The following is a 22,559-nucleotide window of genomic DNA, read 5'->3' as shown; positions in this document are numbered from 1 at the left end:
TCGTGTCCCCATCGTGTCCCCAGCACGGACACGTGCAGGACACCGGGGTCAAGGCCAGGTCAGGGGTCACCCCAGGGGTCACCCAGCGGGCACGGCTCAGGGGGCGGGGCGGAGGCAGCCCGTCCTTCCCACAATGCCCCGCGCCACCGGCGGGCGTAGCAACGGATGGGCGGGGCCACGGCGTCCATAGCAACGGCGAGGCGGATGCGGCGTGCTTGGCAACGGGTGGGCGGGGCCACGGGGCGCATAGCAACGGATGGGCGGGACCAATGAGAGCGTGGCAACAGGTGGGCGGGGCCACGGGGCGCATAGCAACGGGAGGGCGGGGCCACGGGGCGCGTGGCAACGGGTGGGCGGGACCAATGAGCGCAGAGCGGCGGCGGGGCGGGGCCGCCGGCTTCCGGTCACGTGAGGCGGGCGGCTGAAGCCGCGGTGAGGCGGTGCCATGGCGGCCGCGTCTGGTGAGCGGGGACCGGGACCGGGACCGGGACCGGGACCGGGGCCGGGGCCTGGGCCTGGGCCTGGGCCTGGGCGGTGGGCCCGGTGGGGCCCTCCCGTCACCGTTACCGGCCCCTTACCGTTACCGGCCCGTTTCCTGCAGAGACCGAGCGGCTGCTGAGCCGCGGGCCCGGTTACGGCGCGACGGAGGCCCCAGTGGCGGCGGCGGAGGAGGAGGAGGAGGAGGAGGAGGAAGAGCTGCGGCGCCGCCTGAAGTACTTCTTCATGAGCCCCTGCGACAAGTACCGGGCACGGGGCAGGCGGCCCGTGAAGCTGGGGCTGCAGCTGGCCAAGATCCTGCTGGTCACGGTGCAGGTGGGGGGGGGGGCACCCGGGGGGGGGCTCAAGGCCATGGGGACAGCAGGGAGGGGGCCGTAGGGGACACGGTGGCACCGTGGGGATGCGGGGGGGGGGCTCTGGGCATGGAGGGGACCCCAAAAGGCGGGCGGTGGGGGTGGGGATGGAGGGGATGGATGGGGGGGGCGTGGGGACATCATAGGGGGTTCTGGGGGGGTGGATACACCTGGGGGAGCTCGGGGCTTGGAGGGGGGGGTGACACGTTTGGGGACACCCGGGGTTCCCCACAAAAGGGGAAGAGAAAGGGAAGAGCGGTGGCACGGGCACAGAAAGGGCCGAAGGCACCGGGCTGCGGTCACAAGGCTGGGAGGAAGCAGCCACCGTGTGACCTCCGGGGTCACCCAGGGCCAGCCCAGGCCTCCCCCTGCTCCTCGTGCAGTGGTAAACACGGCTGTAATTAGCTCGTCTTGATGAACGCGAGGTAATTACCGGGGCGGGGCAAGGTTTGGAGTGTGCAGGCAGGGAAAACACCGATGGGAGATCTCCGTCCCCTCTGCCAGCACAGGTTCTTTAGGGTTTTTGGCACGTGTGGGTCCCCGTGGAGCACCGTTTTTGGGGAAATCAGGGGGAGATGGGGCGCAGGGAGCTGGCCCTTGGCTCCTTGGGGACCCCGAGCTCGGGGTGATGACGTTTTCCTTCCCCTGAGCGCTCCGGGCTGCGTTTCGGATCTGTTTCACGGAGCTGCCGGGGCTGGGGGGTTGATCCCGGTCCCCTGTGTCCCTCAGCTCATCCTCTTCGGGCTCAGCAACCAGATGGTGGTGACGTTCAAGGAGGAGAACACCGTCACCTTCAAGCACCTCTTCCTCAAGGACTACGTGGACGGCGCCGGCGACTCCTACGCCGTCTACACCCAGCGCGACCTCTACGACCACGTGTTTTACACCGTGGAGAAGGTGAGAACTGTGCCCAGGGGTGGCCACGGAGGTGCTCGGAGCCGTGGGCAGCCCCTGAGGGCGTCTCCTTCGCCAGTACCTGGCCATCCCCAACGAGACCATCGGCCGCTACGCCTACGTGCGAGGGGAGAGCGGGGGGAACCAGTCGGCCCTCATGCTGTGCCAGCAGTACTACCGCAAAGGGCGCATCGACCCCGCCAACGACACCTTCAACATCGACCCCAAGATCGTCACCGGTGCGTGGTGGGGACAGCTGGGACCTCTGGGTCCCAGGGAGGGGTCTGGGGACTGCTGGGGGTGGATTTTGTTGTTTTTTTTGGCTCCGTGCACTGGATTTGAGAGGGACCAAGGGGTCTGCAGGGGTCTTCGGGCTTCCCTGAAGGCGCTCCTCCCTCCCTGCAGACTGCCTGGGAGTGGACCCCGAGGACACGCATCCGCTGCCCCCGGAGCTGGACCGCAGCTACAAGAACTTCACCCTCAAATTCCACAAGTAATCGCCGTCACCTTCCCCGCTGCGTGCCGGGGGCATCATCCCCAGTGCAGGCGATTCCTCCTGCCTCACGGGTTCCGGGCTCGCTGCCGGGATGGAAAAGCACCCGGTGGTTTTAAAAACGGTCACGAGACGGACAGAAACTCAGCCCTTGAGCTGAGGGAGATGTGAAACCGGGGTGGTTGCACAAGAGGCAGCTGCTTTCCGGCTCTGTTGGCCCCGAGGCACCTCTTCGGTCCTGCAATGCAGGCAGCGAGGGTTGCTTTCCCTCCCCGAAACTCCCCCAGCCTTCGGTGCTGTTTTGGTGGCCCCTGGGCAGCTTTTTGGCACCGCCAGGTCCTGGCCCTGACCCCGCTCCCCCGTTCTGTGCCGGGGTTGGTGCCAGGCAGAGGGATCCCAGGGCTGGTGCTGGGAGCTGTGGTGCTCTGGAAGTCAAATTCCCCGATGCTGGGGCTGTGGTTTGGTCCTGCACAGCCCTTTTGGTGCTCCCAAAGAGGTCACACCCCCAGCGGGACAGCTCCTTGCCTCGGAGCTGGGTTTTTGGGGTCGGTGCGGGGCCGTTACAGCCTGTCCCCTCCCTTAGGCTCATCAACGTCACCATCCAGTTCAAGCTGAAGGCCATCAACATCCAGACCATCATCAACAACGAGATTCCGGACTGCTACACCTTCACCATCACCGTGAGTGCTCGGCGAGGGGGCTGGGGGTGGGCGCGGGGGGCTGCCGGTTCCAGCAGTCCCCGTCTGTCGTCCCCCCCCCTGTTCCCAGATCACGTTTGACAACAAGGCGCACAGCGGCCGGGTGAAAATCCGCCTCGACAACCGGGCTGACATCAAGGAGTGCAAAGATCCCAGCATTTTTGGCAGGGGTAGGGGTGGTGGCAGCAGCCCCCGGCACGCCGCGATCCCGGTGTCCCCCCCTCCCTCGCTGATGAGATCCCCTGCGTGTCCCCACTCAGGTGACAACTCGTTTCGGCTCTTCTTCGACGTGGTGGTGATCCTGGTCTGCTCCCTCTCCTTCATCCTCTGCGCTCGCTCCATCATCCGGGGCCTGCTGCTGCAGCACGTGAGTGCCGGGGCGCCGGGAAGCAGCTCTAAGCGTGGCCATCATCCCCCGTGTAAGCCCTGGGGGTGGCTGGAGCTGCCTCCAAGATGTTTTCTCAACAAAAAAAAGATGTTTTCTCAATAAACGTGGCGTCTTAAAGACACCCTGCTTGCATGGGAATGCTCAGACAAAGCCCCAGCTCCCGCCTGGGTGCTGAGGAGTGGGCAGAAGCGCGGCGCTGCGCCCTGAGGACCCGGTTTCTCCTCCCCACGCAGGAATTCAGCCGGTTCTTCCAGCGCCGCTACGGCCAGAGCGTGTGCCTGTCGGACCGCATGGAGTTCCTCAATGGCTGGTACATCCTGCTCGTCATCAGCGACGTCCTCACCGTGCTGGGAACCATCATGAAGATCGGCATCGAGTCCAAGGTAGGGGGGCACCGGGGGGCAAAGGGACAGGCAGGGTCCTGTCCTGCCGCTGTCCCAGCTCGTGGCTGGTGCTGGGGGCCCGTTAGGCTCGGTCTCACCTCCATCCCTGCAGAACTTTGCTGGCTACGACGTCTGCAGCATCCTCCTGGGCACCTCCACGCTGCTGGTCTGGGTCGGAGTCATTCGCTACCTCACCTTCTTCCAGAAGTACAACGTGAGTGGCTGCGGGGAGACGGCCTGTGACCCGAGGGGGTGATTTTCGGGGCTGACCCTGAGCACTGAGGCACTCGGTGGGGCTGGGCCCATCCTGTGGCTGGTGCGTGTGATCCTGGGCTCCTTGTCCTGCTCTGCTGGATGCCTTGGAGTCACATCGGGTGCCTGAACTCCATCCCTCGCTGCTACTCTTGTGGGAATTGTCCCCGTTAGCCCACCTTGTGGGTCCCCTTCCCCTCCTGGCAGACTTCTGACGTCCTCCAGAGGACGGAGTTTGATCCCCGTGGGTTTTTCCACCCCCCAGATTCTCATCGTGACGCTGCGGGTGGCCCTCCCCAACGTCATCCGCTTCTGCTGCTGCGTGGCCGTCATCTACCTGGGCTACTGCTTCTGCGGCTGGATCGTGCTGGGACCCTACCACGTCAAGGTGCTGCTCCAGGCTCCCCCGAGACGGGCTCGGGTGGGCTTCACCCGCCTCCGGGGGCGATTCCCTGCCCTGATTTCCAGAGAGAAGGGTGTGGGGCTGGGTTAAACGAGGCACCTGATGGAGCAGCAGCGTTGGGGCGTTGAGCTGCGTGGCTGTGGGTTTTTTTGGAGATTCCAGGCTGATAGCGGAGGGGACGGGGGGTGAGGAGGTGGCTCGACGTGTCCGGCAGCTCCCTGTCCCTTCCCGCCCCAGTTCCGCTCCCTCTCCATGGTGTCCGAGTGCCTCTTCTCCCTCATCAACGGGGACGACATGTTCGTCACCTTCGCCGAGATGCAGCAGAACAGCTACCTGGTGTGGCTCTTCAGCCAGATCTACCTCTACACCTTCATCAGCCTCTTCATCTACATGGTCCTCAGCCTCTTCATCGCCCTCATCACCGGCTCCTACGAGACCATAAAGGTGAGGCCGAACCCCAGCGAAGCTTCCAGCCCTTTTTCCCTTTTTGGGGGGGGCTGTGCTGGGGCTGGGAGCCAACACCCGAGGCCGGAGGGCTTCATCTCCCCTCTCCCACCCCTGCAGCACCAGTGCGAGGGCGAAACGCCCGTGTCCCAGCTCCACGCCTACATCGCCGAGTGCAAGGACAGCCCCAAGTCGGGCAAGTACCGCCGCGGCAGCGCCCCGTCCTGCTCCGTCTTCTGCTGCTGCGAACGGTGAGCACGGGGAGGGCTCTGCAGCCCCCCCCTCTCCACCCCCAGCCCTCCGCCGTGCTGGGGGAGGAGGATTTAGAGCTTGCATTCGGCTGGTTCCGTGCCTGGTGGCGCAAGGGTTGTGAGTTCCAGCCTCGTTGGGTTGCTTCGAGCTGTGTCTCGGTGCCAACCTCTGGCTTTTTGTGCCCCAAAATGTCCTCAGGGGGCCCCTCGGTGGGTTTATGGTCCGTGTTCCTTCCCCAGTGCCCATTCTTAACCTCGTGGCTGCGTTTGCCACTTGTTTCTGGGGTGTTGGGGCATTGCTTTTGCTGCAGCTGCCTCTATTTGAAGCTTTCTCCTCCCAATTAACCCGATTTTCCCCCCGTTCACCCGCAGGGCTCCTCTGCAGGACAACACGATGCTGGTGAACTGAGGGCGGCTCCCAGGGACTCGCAGCACTTTGTGCTCCCAGCGGCCACGAGCCCTTTTATTTATTTTACCGTCTGCTTTTACCGACTGGGGGCTCGACAGCAGCCCCCAAAGGAGCAGGGATCGACGGCGCCCGCGTGCCCACGGACACCCCACAGGTGACGGGGAGACCAGACGGATGCTCATCCCATTTTATTTTTGGCAGAGGCTGTGCCTCTGCACTCCCAGCAACTCAGGGGCTCGCTTGCAGCCCCTCAGCTGTAATTCGGGGGCTCAGCCCAGAGCCCTGCAGCCCCTGGGCTGTGTCGTGGACTTCTCCCTGCTCTCGGCACCAAGCCCAGCTGCCCCTTGGCCACGTTTGGGACAAGTCCTTGGGCTTTGTCCCAAAACCCCGCAGCCCTTTGGCTGCCTTGGGGGCTTTGTTCTCATCCCGGCTTCCCTTTGGCTGCGTAAAGGACATTTCTGGGGGTTTGTCCCTAAGCCTCACGGTGAGACATTTGTCCCTGAGCCCTGCAGCCCCTTGGTGGCACCGGGGACGTGTCCCTGCTCTTAGTCCTGAGCCCTGCAGCCCCTCAGCACCATCAGGCTCCTGTTTGGGGCTGTGTCCTGGAGCCCAGCACCCCTTGGGGACTTATCCCTGTCCTCACCTCCCCGTTAACCGTTTTGGGGCACCGTTCAGGCCCAAAGGGCCCCAGGAGCCCCCTTCCCAGCTCCGAGCAGAGGGCCAGGAGCCACGCCGTGTCCCCGTGCCCCAGCTCACGGCCTCCTCGTGTCCCTGGGGCTGCGTTTTTGGCACCCGCAGCTTGTTTACGCGGCGCCGGCCGGGTCAAGGGCAGGTTTTGTAAGCGGCCCAGCAGCTGCTCCCCGCTGGAGCAGGGCCAGGGGCCTGCCAGCTCCAGGCACGGCCCGAAAAAAGGCTGAATTCATCCCAAATCGCGACCCGGTGGCGATGGCGGCGCTCGGGGCGGCTTCTGGGTGCTGTAGGGGGTGAATAAAGCACCCGGGGACAGCGGCGCCTCTGTGCTCTGTGGGACCCTGCCCCAGCACCCATGGGTGCCCTGGGGGGGGGGGGGAGGAGGGCATTGGGGTTGTTGTTGGGGTTGGGGGGGGGGGCAGTTGGCACTGAGGAGGGGGCAGCTGGGACCTGGGGGGATGCTGGAACCCCAGGGCAGCCCTGGGGGCAGGGGCTGGGTGCCCCCACCCTGGGGTGCCCCCACCCTGGGGTGCTGCTGGGGACGAGGCCCGAGGTGCCCCCGCCCTCCCTGGGGGCGCCACTCCCAAGATGGCGCCGGGGCCCGACCGCCCCGCGATAGCATCGCGCCCCTCCTGCCACTCCCAAGATGGCGCCCCGCGATAACATCGCCCCTCTCGTGCCACACCCAAGATGGCGCCCGCGCTCCCCATCAATGGGCTCCGCGGTATCTCCCCGCGGACCTTCCCAAGATGGCGCCGCCGCCGGGACGCTCCCCGCCCCCTCCGTGACGTCAGGCGGGGAGGGCGGGCGGCCTTAAAGGAGCCATGACCCTGCGGGGGCCGCCGCCGAGGCCGGAGCGGGGCGGGAGGCGGCGACCGGCGGGCGGTGAGCGCGGAGCCCCCCCGGGGGGGAGGGGGGCGGTAACGGGGGCGGGGGGGGATGGAGGGGGCTCCCCCGGTACGGCCGGGGGGGGATTTATCGCTGGGGAGGGGGAGGGGAGGAGGTGGTGCCGGCCGGGGGGGGGTTGGGAGGAGGCAATACCCCCCCGGGGGGGGGCAATAACCTGGGGGGGGCAATTTTGGCCTGGGGAGGGGGCAATAATGCATGGGGGGGGGGGAGGTAATGTTAGGTCCCTGGGGGGGGAAATATGGGTGCGGGGGGGGGCAATGGTGTCTATATGGGGGCTGGGGGAGGGGGTGGTGTTAGCGGGGGGGGGGAGATTTTCACCTTGGGGGGGTGTTAAAGGGTGTGGGGGGGTAAGATCAGCCCGGGGGGGGTGTGGGGCAATGCTGGCCTGGGGGGGGCCATGCTGGGAGCATTTTGTCTTCGGTGGGGGGGCAGAACCAGCCGGGGGAGGGGCAACACTGGCCTTGAGGGGGGGGCAGAAGCCATGGGGGGGGCAGTTGTCACCCCCAGGGGGGGCTCTGGCTCCCGCTGTCCCCACCCGTGGTGGCGGTGGCAGGGGGTGGCCGGTGCCAGCCCCCAGTGACGTCCCCGTGGCTGCCGAGGCCACCGCCACCTCCCCGGGCGTCCTTGGGAAGGACGGGGGACGCCGGGGGGGGGGGGGGCACCGTCCCCTTGGGGTGGCACCCGGGCCGACGGGTGACAGCGGGGACCAGCGGTGGCCTCGGCATGGCGTCGGGGGCTGTCGCAACACCCCACGCTTCCTGCCACAGCTTCCTCTCCCCGGGAGGAGAAGGGACATTAAAGTCCCCAAAGGGATGACAAAGACCCCAAAAGGGAAGCCAAAGACCCCAAAGGGACACCAAAGACCCCAAAGGGACACAGAAGTCCTCACCCGGCCCCTCCGTGCCACCCAGCACCACGGGGACACCCCAGACCCTCCCCGTGCGTTTAATCGGGGCAGAATCACCCCATTTGGGGACGTCGCCCCCGCTTACCTGTCCCTGAATTATTTTGTCCCGTTTTCCCCCTTTTTTGGCAGCTTCCTGCATGGGCAGAGCCCCGCGGCAGCCATGGGGCAGGGCGAGTCGGAGCCGCAGGAGGAGGCGGAGGTAGGGAACGCCACCGCCGCTGGATGGGGTGACGGTGTCCGTGTCCCCCCCCATCCCCCGGGGTGTCCCCTCCACCCCTGGGGTGTCCCCCCCATGGGGCTCAGCCTCCTGTCCCCGCAGGACGCGTCCCTGACGGCCGTGCTGCCCAGGCTGTTCGCCGACAAGCAGCTCTCCACCGGGGCGGTGAGTGCCACCAACTCGTCCCCCCGCCCTTGGGGACAACGTCCCGGTCCCCAAATCCTGCCCCCCTGCGCCCCAACATCCCCAACATCCCCGTCCCTGTGCCCCAAGGGGCGGCGTTCCCCATTAAGGGAAATGAAGGTGACAAACCTGTCCCCGTGCCCCAGGGGAGAGGAATTGTCCCCGTGTGCCCTAGGGACAGCATCCCGGTCCCCAGAACTGCTGAGCTCATCTGAAGGGCCACAAACTTGTCCCCGTGTCACAAGGGACAGTGTCCTGCCCCAAGGACACCCCCAAGGGGACACAAACTTGTCCCCACGCCTTTAGGGACGCCGTCCTGGCCCCCGACGCTGCTCAGCCCCTTGGAGGACAAATTCTTGTCCCCACACCCCTTGGGGTCCCGTCCTGGTCCCCACCACCACCAAGCACCTCTCCCCCACCCCATGCGTGTCACCGGGGTGGCAGTGCCATTGGTCACCCCACGCCCTCGTCCCCGTGCAATGGGGAGGTCCGGGGGCCTCACGGGGACCCCGTGTCCCCCCGCAGGTTCTGGGGGTGATGCTCGGCCTCAGCCTCTTCGCCGTCCTGGTGGCCGCGGCCATCGTGGTGCTGGTCCGGCGGCTGCGCCTTAAGAGTGAGTGACACCGGGTGACAACAGCGCGGTGGCCCTGGGGCCCCCGTGCCTCAGTTTCCTCCACGAAGCGCAGAGGGGAGGTGACGGTGGCGGGGTGACAGGGCCGTGCCCCCCTTAACCTGTCCCCTTCCTGCTGCCCAGAGGTCCCGGCGCAGGGGACACCCAAATACCGCTTCCGAAAGAGGGACAAGGTGCTGTTCTACGGGCGCAAGATCATGCGCAAGGTGACGCTCGGGGGGGTGGCAGCGGGGGGGGTGGCATCTCCCCGGTGTCACCGGCGGGGGTGACATCCCCTCTGGGTCCCCGCCAGGTCTCCCAGTCCACCTCCTCCCTGGTGGACACCACCATCTCCAGCACCTCGCGGCCCCGCATGAAGAAGAAGCTCAAAATGCTCAACATCGCCAAAAAGTGAGGTGCCACCGGGGGGCGGGCAGGCGGGTGGCAGAGCCTGGTGTCACCTCGCTGTCCCCTCGCTGTCCCCGCAGGTTCCTGCGCATCCAGAAGGAGCTGCCCACGCTGCAGCTGAAGGAGCCCCCCCCCTCCGTGCTGGAAGCCGACCTGACCGAATTCGACGTGGCCAATTCCCACCTCCCCTCCGAGGTGCTCTACATGCTCAAAAACGTCCGGTGAGGCTCGGGATCCGGCTCGGGGTTCGGGATCCGACCCCACCACCCCCACCCCAAAGCCTTTTTTATGGCCCGGGGGCGTTCGGAGGATGCTCTCAGCACCAGGGGATGTGGAGAGGAGCTGATGGGGGGCCAGGGGGGCCTTTTGGTGTGGTGCCCGTCACCTGCTCGGGGTCACCTGCTGGTCCCCGTCCTCGCAGGGTGCTGGGACACTTTGAGAAGCCGCTGTTCCTGGAGCTCTGCAAGCACATGGTTTTCCAGCAGTGTCAGCAAGGGGATTACGTCTTCCGACCCGGTCAGCCCGACACCAGCATCTACGTGCTGCAGGATGGCAAGCTGGAGCTGCTCCTGACCGAGCCGGTGCGGGGACAGGGCTGGGGACAGGCTGGGGACAGGCTGGGGACGCTGCGGGGACAGGGCTGTAAAGAGCGGGGGGGTTTGTGCTGTGTAGGACGGAAAGGAGACGGTGATGAAGGAGGTGTTCCCCGGAGACAGCGTGCACAGCCTGCTCAGCATCCTCGATGTCATCACGGTACCGGCCCTAAAGCTGGCCCCAGACCTTCCCCCTCAATCGGGGCTGTCCCCAGGTCCCCTCAACTTGATGGTGGCTGTCCCCAGCCTCGCCAAGCCCAACCGTGGCTGTCCCCAAACCTCTCCCGGACCAAGTGTGGCCATCCCCCAACCCCACCACCCTGACCGTGGCTGCAAGCTGTCCCTCCATGCCCTTCCCCGAGCCAGGGAGGGGGGTGTCTCGCCATCCTGGCAGTGACACTGCCACTGCTGGCTGTCCCCTAGGGCCACCAGCGGCCGTACCGGACGGTGTGCGCGCGGGCGGCGGAGGACTCCACGGTGCTGCGGCTGCCGGTCGAAGCCTTCTCAGCCGTCTTCGAGAAATACCCCGAAAGCTTGGTGCGGGTGGTGCAGGTGAGCCTGTCCCCGGGGAGGGGACACTTGGGGGGGGGTGTCCCCAGGAGTGGGCGAGGGGCGCTGACGCCTTCTGGTCCCCGCAGATCATCATGGTGCGCTTGCAGCGCGTCACCTTCCTGGCGCTGCACAATTACTTGGGACTGACCAACGAGCTTTTCAGCCACGTGAGCATGTGTGGGGGGGAGCCTCCTGGAAAATGTTTTTTTTTTCTCTGGATCCCCCCAAAAAAAGGGGGACGCCCCCTCGTCCTTGCGCTGCTGACACGTCCCCCTTGCAGGAGATGCAGCCGCTGCGCCTCTTCCCGCAGCCCGGCCACGCCACCCGCACCAGCCCCGTGCGCCACAGCAAGCGGGGGCTCAGCGCCGCCGAAGAGGGCAGGGAAAGGCAAACGGAGCTGGGTAGGGGCCGGGATGGGGCGAACAGACCCCCCCCCCTAACCCTCCCGGCCCCCCCAAGCCGCAGCAGGAGGCCGCTCACGGCCGTCTCGTCCCGCAGTCGAGCCGCTGAAAGCCGGAGCCCTGGATGCCCCCGCGCCGCCGCTGCTGAGCCGCTGCATCTCCATGCCAGTGGATATCTCCGGTGGGTCGGGGGCTGGAGGAAAGAAAGGGGGGGGGGGCCCTTGGGGTTGTGAGTCACCTCCTTGGGGTCGTGTGTCCCGCTCTGGGCTCCTGCAACCCCCCCCAGGGGTCGTGCAGCCACCCCAAGGGTCACGCAACCCCCCCAAGGACTGTGCAACCTCCCCAAGGATCATGCAGCCCCCCCTGAGGATTATGCACCTCCTGCACGGGTCCTGAAGCCCCCCCATGGGTCCTATGTCCCCCTCTGGGCTCATGCAGCCCCCCCAGTGTTGTTGCAGCCCCCCTGGCCGTGTATCATCCCCCCCTTCCCAGCCCCCGGCATGCCCCGCTCTGGCCTCACAATTCCCCCCAGTGCTCCCAGCTCGGTGTCCCGGTGCCCCCCCCCAAGTGACCACCCTGTCCCCCCCCCGGCGGGGCGCAGGCATCCAGAAGTGTCCCCGCTCCGACTTCGACATGGCCTACGAGCGCGGCCGCATCTCGGTGTCGCTGCAGGAGGACAGCACCGGCGCCATGGCCGCCTTCTCCCGGGTAAGGCCATGGCCCGCCGCGTCCCCCCCCCCACCCCAAAATCCGCTTCACCCTCGACGCAGAGCGGTGCCGGACCCGTCCCTCGCCCCCCTCAGTCCGTCTCGCACGAGCCCAAGGAGCGCAAGTCGGTGACGGTGGAGGAGCAGCCGTCGGGCGTCTACCGCTACCACTCCTGCGAGGACGACGCGGCCGGCGGGGACTGGCCCTTCGGGCCCTACCAGGGCCGCCAGACCGGCGCCATCTTCGAGGCTGCCAAGCGGGAGCTGGTCAAGCTGATGAAGGTGGAGGTGAGAGCGCAGAGGGAGATCTTGGCCTCCTGGTGGTTCCCCGTCGCCTCGTGGTGCTCCCCGTCAGCGGGTTTTGGGGCTGCGTGGCCTCGTGGTGGGTCCCCATCACCTCCTGGTGGGCTCCCATCACCTCACGGTGGGTCCCCATCACCTCCTGAAGCTCCCTGATGCCTCCTGGTGGGTCCCATTGTCTCATGCTGGTTCTCCATGGCCTCTTGGAGGGTTCTGTTTCCTCCTGGTGGGTCCCCATCACCTCGTGGCGGGCCCCTGCGGTCTCGTGGCGGTCCCAATCACTTTGTGGTAGTTTTCTTTTGGCTTTCTGGTGGTCCCTATCACCTCAGGTGAAATCCTTCTTCCACCCAGGACCCTTCTCTGCTCAACAATCGCGTTCTGCTCCATCATGCGAAAGCCGGGACGGTCATTGCCCGTCAAGGGGACCAGGTAGGTCTGGGTTTTGCGGGGCTGATGTGACATCTTGCTCTCCCTACCGCGTATTTGCATGGGGTGCCTGCCCTATGGGTTTGGGGGGGGCAGGAACCATCCCCAGAGCTGCCGAGGGTGCAAAACCCCGTAGTGAAGAGGAGCAGAAGAAACCCCAAGCATTGCTGGTGGGGTCCCCGTGGTCCCTGGGGGGTGATCGAGGCAGGGTCCCGGTGACAGGGCAGCGTTTCGGCAGGACGTGAGCCTCCACTTCGTGCTGTGGGGCTGCCTGCACGTGTACCAGAGGATGATCGACAAGGCGGAGGACGTCTGCCTCTTCCTGACGCAGCCTGGCGAGATGGTGGGGCAGCTGGCCGTGCTCACCGGCGAGCCCCTCATCTTCACCATCAAGGCCAACCGCGACTGCACCTTCCTCAAGATCTCCAAATCGGACTTCTACGAGTGAGTCCCGAGCACCAACGAAGGCGTTTTGGTGCTGGAGGGGGGGTTCTGGGCCGAGCACAGCTCAGCATCTGCGGTGGCGGCATCTCTTGGGGCCGCCACCGTGTCCCCCAGCTGCTGTCGGTCCGTAGGATCATGCGGGAGCAGCCCAGCGTGGTGCTGAGCGTGGCCCACACCGTGGCCGCCCGCATGTCGCCCTTCGTGCGCCAGATGGACTTCGCCATCGACTGGATGGCGGTGGAGGCCGGCCGGGCGCTCTACAGGTGGGTGCCCCCCACCTCGGCTCGGTGGGGACCCCCTTGGCACGGGGGTGACGTCCCTTTGGTGGCGTCCCCAGGCAGGGCGACAAGTCGGACTGCACCTACATCGCGCTCAACGGGCGCCTCCGCTCCGTCATCCAGAAGGGCAGCGGCAAGAAGGAGCTGATCGGGGAGTACGGCCGCGGGGACCTCATCGGCGTGGTGAGACCCGTGCTGGCGCCGGGACGCGCGGTACCTCGCGGCTCCCCGTCTCAGCTACACGTCGTCTTCTCCAGGTGGAAGCCCTCACCCGGCAGCCCCGTGCCACCACGGTCCACGCGGTCCGGGACACGGAGCTGGCTAAGCTGCCCGAGGGCACCTTGAACAACATCAAGCGTCGGTACCCCCAGGTATCCCCAAAATCCTGCCCTGCTGGGGGAGCAAAGTGGGTTGTGCTGGGGGGTCCCAACCATACCCCCATGGGAAGATGGATCAGATGGGATGGATCCTCTCTGTCCAAACCCAAAATGGAGAAGGGATCAGCACGAGTATGGCAGAGGAGTGCCTCAGGAGAAGCCTTGAAACCTCACCAACCTCAACATTTTGTGGGATTTGAGAGGTTGGAGAGATGCTGGTGCTGGTGTCCATGGGGAGACCCCTATGCCAGGATCTGCTGGTCCTTCCAGGGGAAGGAGCACGTCCCAGTATCCCAACTGGTGGTTCTGACACCCATTAAAACCATCTTAAATTAAAGAATTAAGGCAGTGATGAGAGCTGGCAGGGGAAAAAGGCTGGTGTCCTAAAGGGATGTTCTTCACTGAGGTCCCCAAGGATGGGTCTTGGTGGTGGTAGCACCCAAAAAAGCACATGGGCTGCTGGTTCTGGTCCTGCTCCGGGGTGTTGATGTGTCTCTGGCTCAGGGAGCCCCACCAGCTCTGATGGTTGTCCCCTTCCTTGTCCCACAGGTTGTCACCCGTCTCATCCACCTCCTGAGCCAGAAGATCTTGGGAAACCTCCAGCAGCTCCGCGGCCCCTTTGCAGGTGGGTCCCAAAGGGATGAAGGGCAGTGGGGACAAGGTGACGAGGGGTGCACCTTTCTGGAGCCGGTGGCTGTCATTGGGGCAGAGTCCAGAAAGTGTCCCCTGCCCTGTCACACTGTCCTCCTGCTGCCACCGCATCTCCTCGTCATGCAGGCTCTGGTTTGGGCATGGCCTCCAGCTCGGAGCCCACCAACCCTACCAGCAACCTGTCAACGGTGGCGGTGCTGCCGGTGTGCGACGACGTGCCCACGGCCGCCTTCACGCTGGAGCTCAAGCACGCGCTTAACGCCATCGGTGAGTGCTGGCAGGGCAGCAGCAATCGTGGCACGGTGGTGGCCATGGCATGGAGGTGACCATGGTGTGCTGGTGGCCCCAGGCCATGATATGACGTTGACGGCAGCCCCATGGTGTAGCAGTGACCATGGCACGGTGGCGACCACAGCTCCATGGCATGCCAATGGCCATGGGAGGGTGCTGGAAGCCCGTGGTGTGGTGGTGGCCGTGGCTTGGTGGTGATTGGGACCCCACGGCACGGTGTTGACCATGCAGTGCTGGTGACTGCGTCTTGGTGACGACCGTGGCCACACGACATCGCAGTGACCACGGTCCTACCTCTCCCAGGTCCCACGCTGCTCCTCACCAGCGACATCATCCGCGCTCGACTCGGCTCCTCGGCGCTCGACAGGTAACTCCCGGCAGGAGGGACATCGCCGGCGACCCAGCGCCGTGCCGCGTCTGACCCCTCCGTCCCGGCAGCATCCAGGAGTACCGCCTGTCGGGCTGGCTGGCGCAGCAGGAAGACATCCACCGCATCGTGCTCTACCAAACCGACTGCACCCTGACGCCGTGGACCGTGCGCTGCATCCGTCAGGCCGACTGCATCCTCATCGTAGGCTTGGGCGACCAGGAGCCGGCGCTGGGAGAGGTGAGGGGTGGGTGGCAGGGGGCGCCCGGCAGGGACAACGCAGCGCCGTGCCGCTGACGTCCTCTGCAGCTGGAGCAGATGCTGGAGAACACGGCGGTGCGCGCGCTGAAGCAGCTCATCCTCCTGCACCGCGAGGACGGCCCCAGCCCGTCCCGCACCGTCGAGTGGCTCAACATGCGGAGCTGGTGCTCGGGCCACCTGCACATCAAGTGTCCCCGACGCGTCTTCTCCCGTCGCAGCCCCGCCAAGCTGGTAAGGAGCCACCGCCGCGCGCCCCCCAGCCCCGGGTGTCCCCTGCGCTCTGCTGCCATCGTCACCCCTTGTTCCCTGTCCCCAGCGGGAGATGTACGAGAAGGTGTTTGAGAAGAGCGCCGATCGGCACAGCGACTTCTCCCGCCTGGCGCGGGTGCTCACCGGTAACACCATTGCCCTTGTCCTGGGGGGCGGCGGAGCCAGGTGGGTGCTGCGCTGGGGCAGGGAGGGGTGTCCCGCTCCGGAGACCGCTCCCATTCCCCCTCCTTATTGTTCCCCACCTCCTCTCCTCCGTCTGCTTCCCCTCGGCCAGGGGCTGCTCCCACATCGGGGTGATCAAGTCGATGGAGGAGGCGGGGATCCCCATCGACATGGTTGGAGGCACCTCCATCGGCTCCTTCATCGGGGCGCTGTACGCCGAGGAGCGCAGCGCCGTGCGCACCAAGCAGCGGGCGCGCGAGTGGGCCAAGGTGGGAGCCTGGTGAAGTGGGGTGGGGGCACGCACCCAGCCCTCCCCATCACCGTTTTGGGTGGACAGCAGCACAGCGCCCTGCCTGCCTGGGGCCAGCCATGGCCAGGGTGTTTCTAAAGCACCTTCCTGTCCTCTTCCTGTTCCTCTTCCTTTTCTTCTTCCTCTTTTTCGCCCTCCTTTTATTTTCTCCTTTCTTTTATTTTCTCCTTTCTTTTATTTTCTCCTTTCTTTTATTTCTCCCTCTTTCCTCCTTCTTCTCCTCTTTTTTCCTTCTCCTTTCCTTTTTTCTCCTTTCTTTTCCTCCTCTTCCTCCTCCTCCTCCTTCCTCCCCTACCTCCGCCTCCAGTGCATGAATTCGGTGTTCGAGACCGTCCTGGATCTCACCTACCCCATCACCTCCATGTTTTCGGGCTCAGCCTTCAACGCCAGCATCAACAAGGTTTTCCAGGACAAGCAGATCGAGGTGCGCCCCGCGGCCCTTCCCAGGGCTGCACCCACCCACAGGGGGTCCCAGCTGGGTCCCCGCCCCACCGCCACCGTCCCCACGATGTCACCCACCTCGTCTTATCCCCACAGGACCTTTGGCTTCCCTACTTCAACGTCACGACTGACATCACGGCCTCGGCCATGCGGGTGCACACGGACGGTAAGAGCTCCCCAGGGAACTGGGGATGCTCTCTGGCACCACCGTGTCTCCCCGTGTGGGCACCCTCCTTACCAGCACCCCAAAAACGGTGCCACCTGGCAAGCAAAGGGCTCAGAGCCCGGGCAGTGGTGGTGTCCCAAGGCCACACAATGCTGGTAACCAGCAAAACTCAGCTCCCCTGAGCTATGCGCCACGTCCTTGATGGGGTTGGCAGCAGAATTGGGGCGTGGAGCTGCCCCCCCTGAGTGTGCACGTCCCCTCTAACGTATCTGCTCACCACTAACCCCAGTAACCCTCACTCACAGCATGGGGGTGTGGGGCTGTCCCGCTGGGGACAACGAGGTGGTGGTGGTGGTGGGGACAATGTGACGATGGTGGGGACAACGCGATGGTGGCGGGACAACGTGATGTTCTGGGGATGTGGTGGTGGTGGTGGGGACAAGGTGATGGTGAGGACAACCTGCTGGTGGGGTCATCGTGGTGGTGGTGGTGATGGGGACGTTGTGATGGGGACGATGCAGTGGTGGTGATGGGGACCACGCGGTGGCGGTGGTGGGGATAACGTGGTGGCTGCCCCTCATCCTTGCCTGGTGCTGGAGCTCACCTGGGACATTGAGCCGTCCATGGGGCGCACGCGGTGGTTTGTAGACAGCCTGGCTCTTGCTCCACCTGCTCCTCTGGCCTCTAACGCCAACTAATTCCCACTCACCACCCCTAACCCTCTGTCCTTCCCCATCCCAGTGTGGCCGAGGTGTTTTTCCCAGCGTGGCTCGCTCTTGGGACTAAAAACACCCCACCGGTGCCAGCAGCCTCGGTCACCTGCTGCCGGGGGCTCGTGCTTGTCCCGTGCCCCCAGGACCATGACCGTGTCCTCTCCCTCCGGCAGGCAGCGTTTGGCGCTACGTCCGAGCCAGTGCATCCTATACCCCCTACCTGCCTCCGCTCTGCGACCCCAAGGACAGCCACTGGCTCGTGGACGGCTGCTATGTTAACAATGTCCCAGGTCAGCATCTCCCTCGCCGGGGCTACCGGCCCCCCAAAAACACCCCCTTTCCCCACCCAAAAATAAAAATAAAAAACCAACACACAAAACAACCCCACATCCCATCCCAGGTGGAGCCATTCTAGGCTTTGTAAATGGCCAGTCAGGGTGCGTGCCGCCCCGGTGGGTGCCTCTGCCACCCATGGGTGCCCACCGGACCCCCATGGGGTGCAGACGTCCCCGGGCAAGGGCAGGGGCGAGGGGCAGCCCCCCGGGGGGCTCAGGCAGGCGTGGGGCGGGCCGTGCTCACTGCGTTTGTTCCCCGCCGGCGCAGGCTCGCTCTGGCGGTACGTGCGAGCCAGCATGACCCTTTCTGGGTACCTACCGCCACTCTGCGACCCCAAGGACGGCAACTTGCTGATGGACGGTGGTTACATCAACAACCTGCCAGGCAAGTAGCGCCCCACCAGCATCACCGCCACCGCCCGCCACAGCCGACGCGGCTCCAGGTCCGGTCCCGGTGGCGGGCGGTTGGGTGGGAGCCGTGTGCCCACCAAGGGATGGGTCTTCAGGGGTCTTCGATCCACCGTTGAGGCTGGATCTGGGCCGTCTCGCATGGTTTTGCGTTGATTCTTGGTGTCTTCGGCATCGGGCGCCCTCTCGGCATCTTCATCCTACTTCCCATAAAAAGCCGTCCATCTGTCTTGTGTCGTCTCTTGGTGTCCTCAGCACCAGGTGGCTTCCAAGGGCATCTTCGTGTTTCTTCAAATCCCTTCGTCTTGCATCATTCTTGGTGTTGGGTGTCCTCTTGGGGCATCTTCATCCTCCTTCACGTACAAAAATTCTCACGGTGTTGTCAGCTCTGGGTGTCCTCAGCACCAAGATGATCCCAGATCATCTTCACTCTTCATGTACAAAAAATGTCCCTCTGTCTTGCATCACCTCTGGGTGTCCTCAGGACTGGGTACCTTCCCAGAGCATCTTCACGCTCCTTCTCCTGCCAACCCCTTTCATCCAACCTGCGTCCTCCTCTCCTGATGTCCTCAGCACCGCGTGCCTTCCCAGGGCATCTCCATCCTTTTTCACCTGCAGGCCGTCTCCCTTCATCGTGCGTCATCTCTTGGCATCCGTGGCACGTGGTGCCCTCCCAGAGCATCTGCATGCTCCTTCACCTGCCAACCACCTCCATCCATCTCGCATCAGCCTCTCATCCTCGTGTTCTCAGCACTAGATGCCCTCCCTGGGCATCTCCGTCGTCCTTCCCATGCAGGACAGCTCGATCTATCTGTTACCATCTCTCGGTGTCTTTGGCACCAGGTGCCCTCCCAGGACACCGACATACTCTGCGAGCCACCTCCCTCCATCCTACACCTTTTGGTGTCTTTGGTACTGGCTGCCCTCCTGGGACATCTTTGTGCTCCTTCATGCACAAACCAACTTCAGCCACCCTGAGCCATTGTTTCTGGATGTTTTTTGCCCTCCTGGAGCATCTCCATCCTCCTTGACATGCAAGTCACCTTCCTCCCTGTTGTAACCTCATTTCTTGATGTCCACAGTACCAGGTGTCCTCCTGGGACATCTCCATCTCCCTCCACATTCCAGCTGTCTCCATCTGCCCTGCATCATATCCTGGTGTCCTTGGTGCCCTCCTGGGGGTCCCTCCACGCTTCTCATCCCTCCGTGGACGCCGCACCTTGCCTGCAGCCTCCTGTCACCTTTACACACGCAGCAGGTCACAACGCTGCTCTGCTCCCCACTGGCACATCATGCCACGGGGCTCCTACCCCCAAATCCAGCACCCACGGGACATTCCTCGTCCCCCCCACGAGCCCTCAGCGTGGCTTTGCCATCCAGCCCGTGGTCGGGGCCGATCCCTCGCCCTGCTCCGCTTGTGCCACCGCCTCTCGTGGTGGGCTCGGACCGGGGAAAACCAGGGTGCTGCCGACCCAGCTTCGTCTTTTCCCACCCTGCAGCTGACATCGCCCGCAACATGGGTGCCAAGACGGTGATCGCCATCGACGTGGGCAGCCAGGACGAGACGGACCTGTGCAACTACGGGGACAGCCTGTCGGGCTGGTGGCTGCTCTGGAAACGCCTCAACCCCTGGGCTGAGAAAGTCAAGGTGAGGAGCAGCGTGAGGGATGTGGGGACAGCAGTGGGGACGGTGCAGGCGGGGTGCTGAGCTCCCTGCCCTCGCAGGTGCCCGACATGGCCGAGATCCAGTCGCGGTTGGCCTACGTGTCGTGCGTGCGGCAGCTGGAGGTGGTGAAGTCCAGCTCGTACTGTGAGTACATCCGCCCCCCCATCGACCGCTTCAAGACCATGGATTTCGGCAAGTTCGACGAGATCTACGTGAGTCGGGGATGGAGAGCCTGAGGGGGTGGCCTGGGCTATCAACAGGGTGCCTCAAAGTCATCGGTTGGGGTTCTTCAGCCATCCTCTGCGGTGCATCCCAGCCACCATTTAGGGGTGCTTTGGCCCATCAGTTGGGGTGTCCTGGTCATTGATTGGGTCTCCTAGTCATTAACAGCATACCCCAGGCCATCATTTGAGACATCTCGGTTATTTCTGGGGTTCCCCAGCAACTGGTTGGGATGTCTTTGCCTTCAGTTGAGTGTCCAAGCCATTACTTGGGTGCCCTGGCCATTAATGGGGTCACTGGACCATCACCTGGGGTTGCCCAAGCTATCATTCAGGGTGCCCGGGCCATCAATTGCAGCATCCTGGCCATCATTTGAGGTACCAGGCTCATCATTCAGGGTCCCCAGGTCATTGTTTAGGGTTTCTTGGCTACCATTCGGGATGCCCTGACCATCGGTTGGGTGCCCCAGCCATCAATTGGGTGTCCCGTGCCATGGGTTGGGATGTCCTAGCCATCAGCTGGGATCCTGGGCCATCCTGTGGGGTGCCCCATGCCATCATTCGGGGTGCCCAGGCCACAAATGGGCTGCGATCGCTCTCCCCGCAGGACGTGGGGTACCAGCACGGCAAGGTGGTCTTCGATGGTTGGAGCCGGGGCGACATCATCGAGAAGATGGTGAAGGACCGGCGCTCGGCCGACTTCTACGAGAGCAAACGCATGGACGTGAGCAGGGGGTGGCCGCGGGGTCCGCAGGTGGCAGGGGCTGCATGGGACCAGCCCCAGGGCACGTCCCATGTTCCCCCCAGTGCCCTTCCACCACCTTACCCATCCCACGTCCCCCATCCTTGCCCCTCTCGTGGTTGGGGGCGCATCTCAGACACCTTCCCCCCCCCGCCCCCTAGGTGCTCACGTGCCCCAGCGCCGGCTTCACGGACCTGGCAGAGATCATCTCGCGCATCGAGCCCGCCAAGCCCTACCCATCGGACGGCTACGCGGACGGTGAGCGGGGGACAGGCTGCATGGCTGGGGGCCTGATCCGGGCTCAGGGCCTGACCCTGAGCCCCCTCCCCTCTTTTTCCCTCCCCAGAGGAGTCCGACTACCTCACCGAGTACGAGGACGAGGGGCCGGAGCTGACGCGGGGCGAGGAGGAAGCGTTTGCCCTGACCGAGTGGCCCGGAGCTGGCGCTTTGGAGGCTGTGAGTGCTCCCCGACCACAGGGACCCTCCAAAATGAGGCCCCTCAGAGCTTGGGGGCTCCCAGGGGTGCCCCAACCCCCTGCACGGAGGGAGTAGCATGGGGCAGACCCTGGCCCCAGTTCTGGAGCACCCCCAGAATGGGGTGTCCTGCGGTCTGGAGTCCCCCAAAGGTGTGCGTGGAGGGGGTTACAGGGGGCAGAGCTCCCCAGCTGGGAGCTGATGGGTGCTGCGCCGTGTCCCCATCCCGGTGTCCCCCACGCGTCCCCTCTCTCCCCAGGAGGATGAGAAGAGCCTGCGGCACCGCCCGAGCCCAGCCCGAGCCTCCTCCACGTCCCACACGTGAGCCCAGATGGCACTGAAGGAGCCCAGGAGCCCCCCCGGGTGATGCCCTGGCACTGCCTCCGTGCCCCAGGGCCCCCCCGATCCCCTCTTCCATGGCCGCTTCCCCGGCCAGGGCTCAGCCCCGTGGCACTTTCCCACTCGCCCCAGGCTTGTCCCCGCTACTGTCCCCAAGCTGGGGTGACAACGGGGGCTCCAGGGACCCCTCCCCTCCTTTTCCCCCATCCTGCACTGTTGCACTGGCCCAAATCCCCCCTCCGTGGCCTGGCCCTGCCCTGCTTTGCCGCAGGACCGACCTCGTGGTGGGGGGAGAAGTGACTGCTGTATATTTCCTTTTTTTTTTTTTTAATTATTATTATTTAAAACAAACCTGGCCCTGTTTCTCCTGCGGGAATAAAGCTTCAAGGGTGGGGGCTGGCGGTGGCCAGCAGACAACCACTGCCAGGTGACACCACCGACTGCCCCCGTGGTGCCGGTGGCCGCGGCACGGTGCAAGACAAAAACCAGCCAGGAGCAATAATCCCCAAATAATCCCCACAGCGGGGGCTGCTGGTGCCTGCCCCATCCTGGTGCTCCAGTACGGGGCTGGGGAGGGGAGAGGGGACGTGGGGGGGGCCTCGTGGGGACATGCATGGGGGGGGAGGACAGGGACGGGCAAGGGGATGGGGACACCCGGCACCGCCACGGCACGCTTGTCACGGTGGTGGGGTAGCCCATGGGACAGCCGGCACTGTGGGACACCCGACAGCACCACGGGACACCCAGAACCAGTATGGGACATGTGGCACCACCACGGGACACCCAGTGCCACCACGGGTCACCCGTCATCACCGCAGCGGGCGCCCACTGCCACTGGGCTCGATAAGCTGGGTGCTGGCCGTGGCTGGGGAGCTGTGGCCGAGGCTGGTGGGTGCTGATAGCACCCAGCTCTTCCTGCACCCCCGGAGATGATGTGGGGCTGGGTGTCCGTGTCCCTCCTCCCCCCCCCCTTGGGGACACCCAGATCACCCATGGGTGCTGGGCCGGGTGTGGGTGCAGCTGGGTGTGGGTGGACACCAGGGATGTGTTCGGTATGGGGACACCCTGGCCACGGGCACGCAGCAGGCTTGGGGACACCCCGTGGTGCACCCGAGGCGTGGGGACACCCTGGATGCTGTCATGGGTGCGCCCAGGTCCCCAGTGTGGCACCCACGGGTGCAGCCTGCAGGCTCCAGGACCCTCCTTGTGCCAAGACCCCCCCAGGGACATCGCTGGGGACTGTCACAGGCGGTGTCACCTCCGGCCGAGCCCCG

General features: G+C 65.0%; 2 protein-coding genes across 2 annotated transcripts; both read left to right on the top strand.

The window, feature by feature from the left end:
- Positions 1-362: 362 nt before the first annotated feature.
- Positions 363-6,430, top strand: MCOLN1 (mucolipin TRP cation channel 1; the record flags this gene model as incomplete). Its single annotated transcript, XM_084304072.1, has 14 exons — positions 363-408; positions 467-813; positions 1,581-1,748; positions 1,825-1,984; positions 2,151-2,238; positions 2,822-2,918; positions 3,007-3,106; positions 3,197-3,303; positions 3,558-3,707; positions 3,820-3,921; positions 4,225-4,347; positions 4,600-4,806; positions 4,927-5,057; positions 5,430-6,430. The coding sequence occupies 14 exons, from the start codon at positions 363-365 to the stop codon at positions 5,464-5,466; spliced, it is 1,863 nt and encodes a 620-aa protein (XP_084160198.1). The 3' UTR covers positions 5,467-6,430.
- A 555-nt stretch (positions 6,431-6,985) lies between these two features.
- PNPLA6 (patatin like domain 6, lysophospholipase) lies at positions 6,986-21,651 on the top strand. Its single transcript, XM_084304029.1, has 36 exons — positions 6,986-7,041; positions 8,102-8,171; positions 8,292-8,354; positions 8,898-8,985; positions 9,127-9,209; positions 9,296-9,393; positions 9,471-9,611; positions 9,812-9,971; positions 10,063-10,143; positions 10,407-10,535; positions 10,622-10,702; positions 10,816-10,936; positions 11,034-11,117; positions 11,538-11,644; positions 11,740-11,931; positions 12,295-12,372; positions 12,608-12,813; positions 12,945-13,076; positions 13,151-13,274; positions 13,349-13,462; positions 14,018-14,093; positions 14,246-14,386; positions 14,714-14,777; positions 14,849-15,017; positions 15,087-15,269; positions 15,355-15,473; positions 15,583-15,739; positions 16,088-16,204; positions 16,318-16,387; positions 17,704-17,820; positions 19,343-19,491; positions 19,569-19,721; positions 20,338-20,454; positions 20,634-20,730; positions 20,819-20,928; positions 21,206-21,651. Exons 2-36 carry the CDS (start codon positions 8,133-8,135, stop codon positions 21,269-21,271), a joined length of 4,026 nt encoding a protein of 1,341 aa, XP_084160155.1. The 5' UTR covers positions 6,986-7,041; positions 8,102-8,132; the 3' UTR covers positions 21,272-21,651.
- Positions 21,652-22,559: the final 908 nt, after the last annotated feature.

The sequence above is a fragment of the Netta rufina genome (genome assembly GCF_964035555.1).
Source record: "Netta rufina genome assembly, chromosome: 32".
Taxonomy (NCBI): domain Eukaryota; kingdom Metazoa; phylum Chordata; class Aves; order Anseriformes; family Anatidae; genus Netta; species Netta rufina.
The sequence above is the reverse complement of the archived record's forward strand: the minus strand, read 5'-3'. Positions and strand labels throughout refer to the sequence as shown.

Excerpts from the sequence above, each read along its gene's own strand:
- PNPLA6 (XM_084304029.1), top strand. The coding sequence starts at position 8,133 with ATGGGGCAGGGCGAGTCGGAGCCGCAGGAGGAGGCGGAG. Across the intron at positions 8,172-8,291 it reads AGCCGCAGGAGGAGGCGGAG|GACGCGTCCCTGACGGCCGT; the intron begins GTAGGGAACGCC and ends CTGTCCCCGCAG. Across the intron at positions 9,612-9,811 it reads TACATGCTCAAAAACGTCCG|GGTGCTGGGACACTTTGAGA; the intron begins GTGAGGCTCGGG and ends CCGTCCTCGCAG.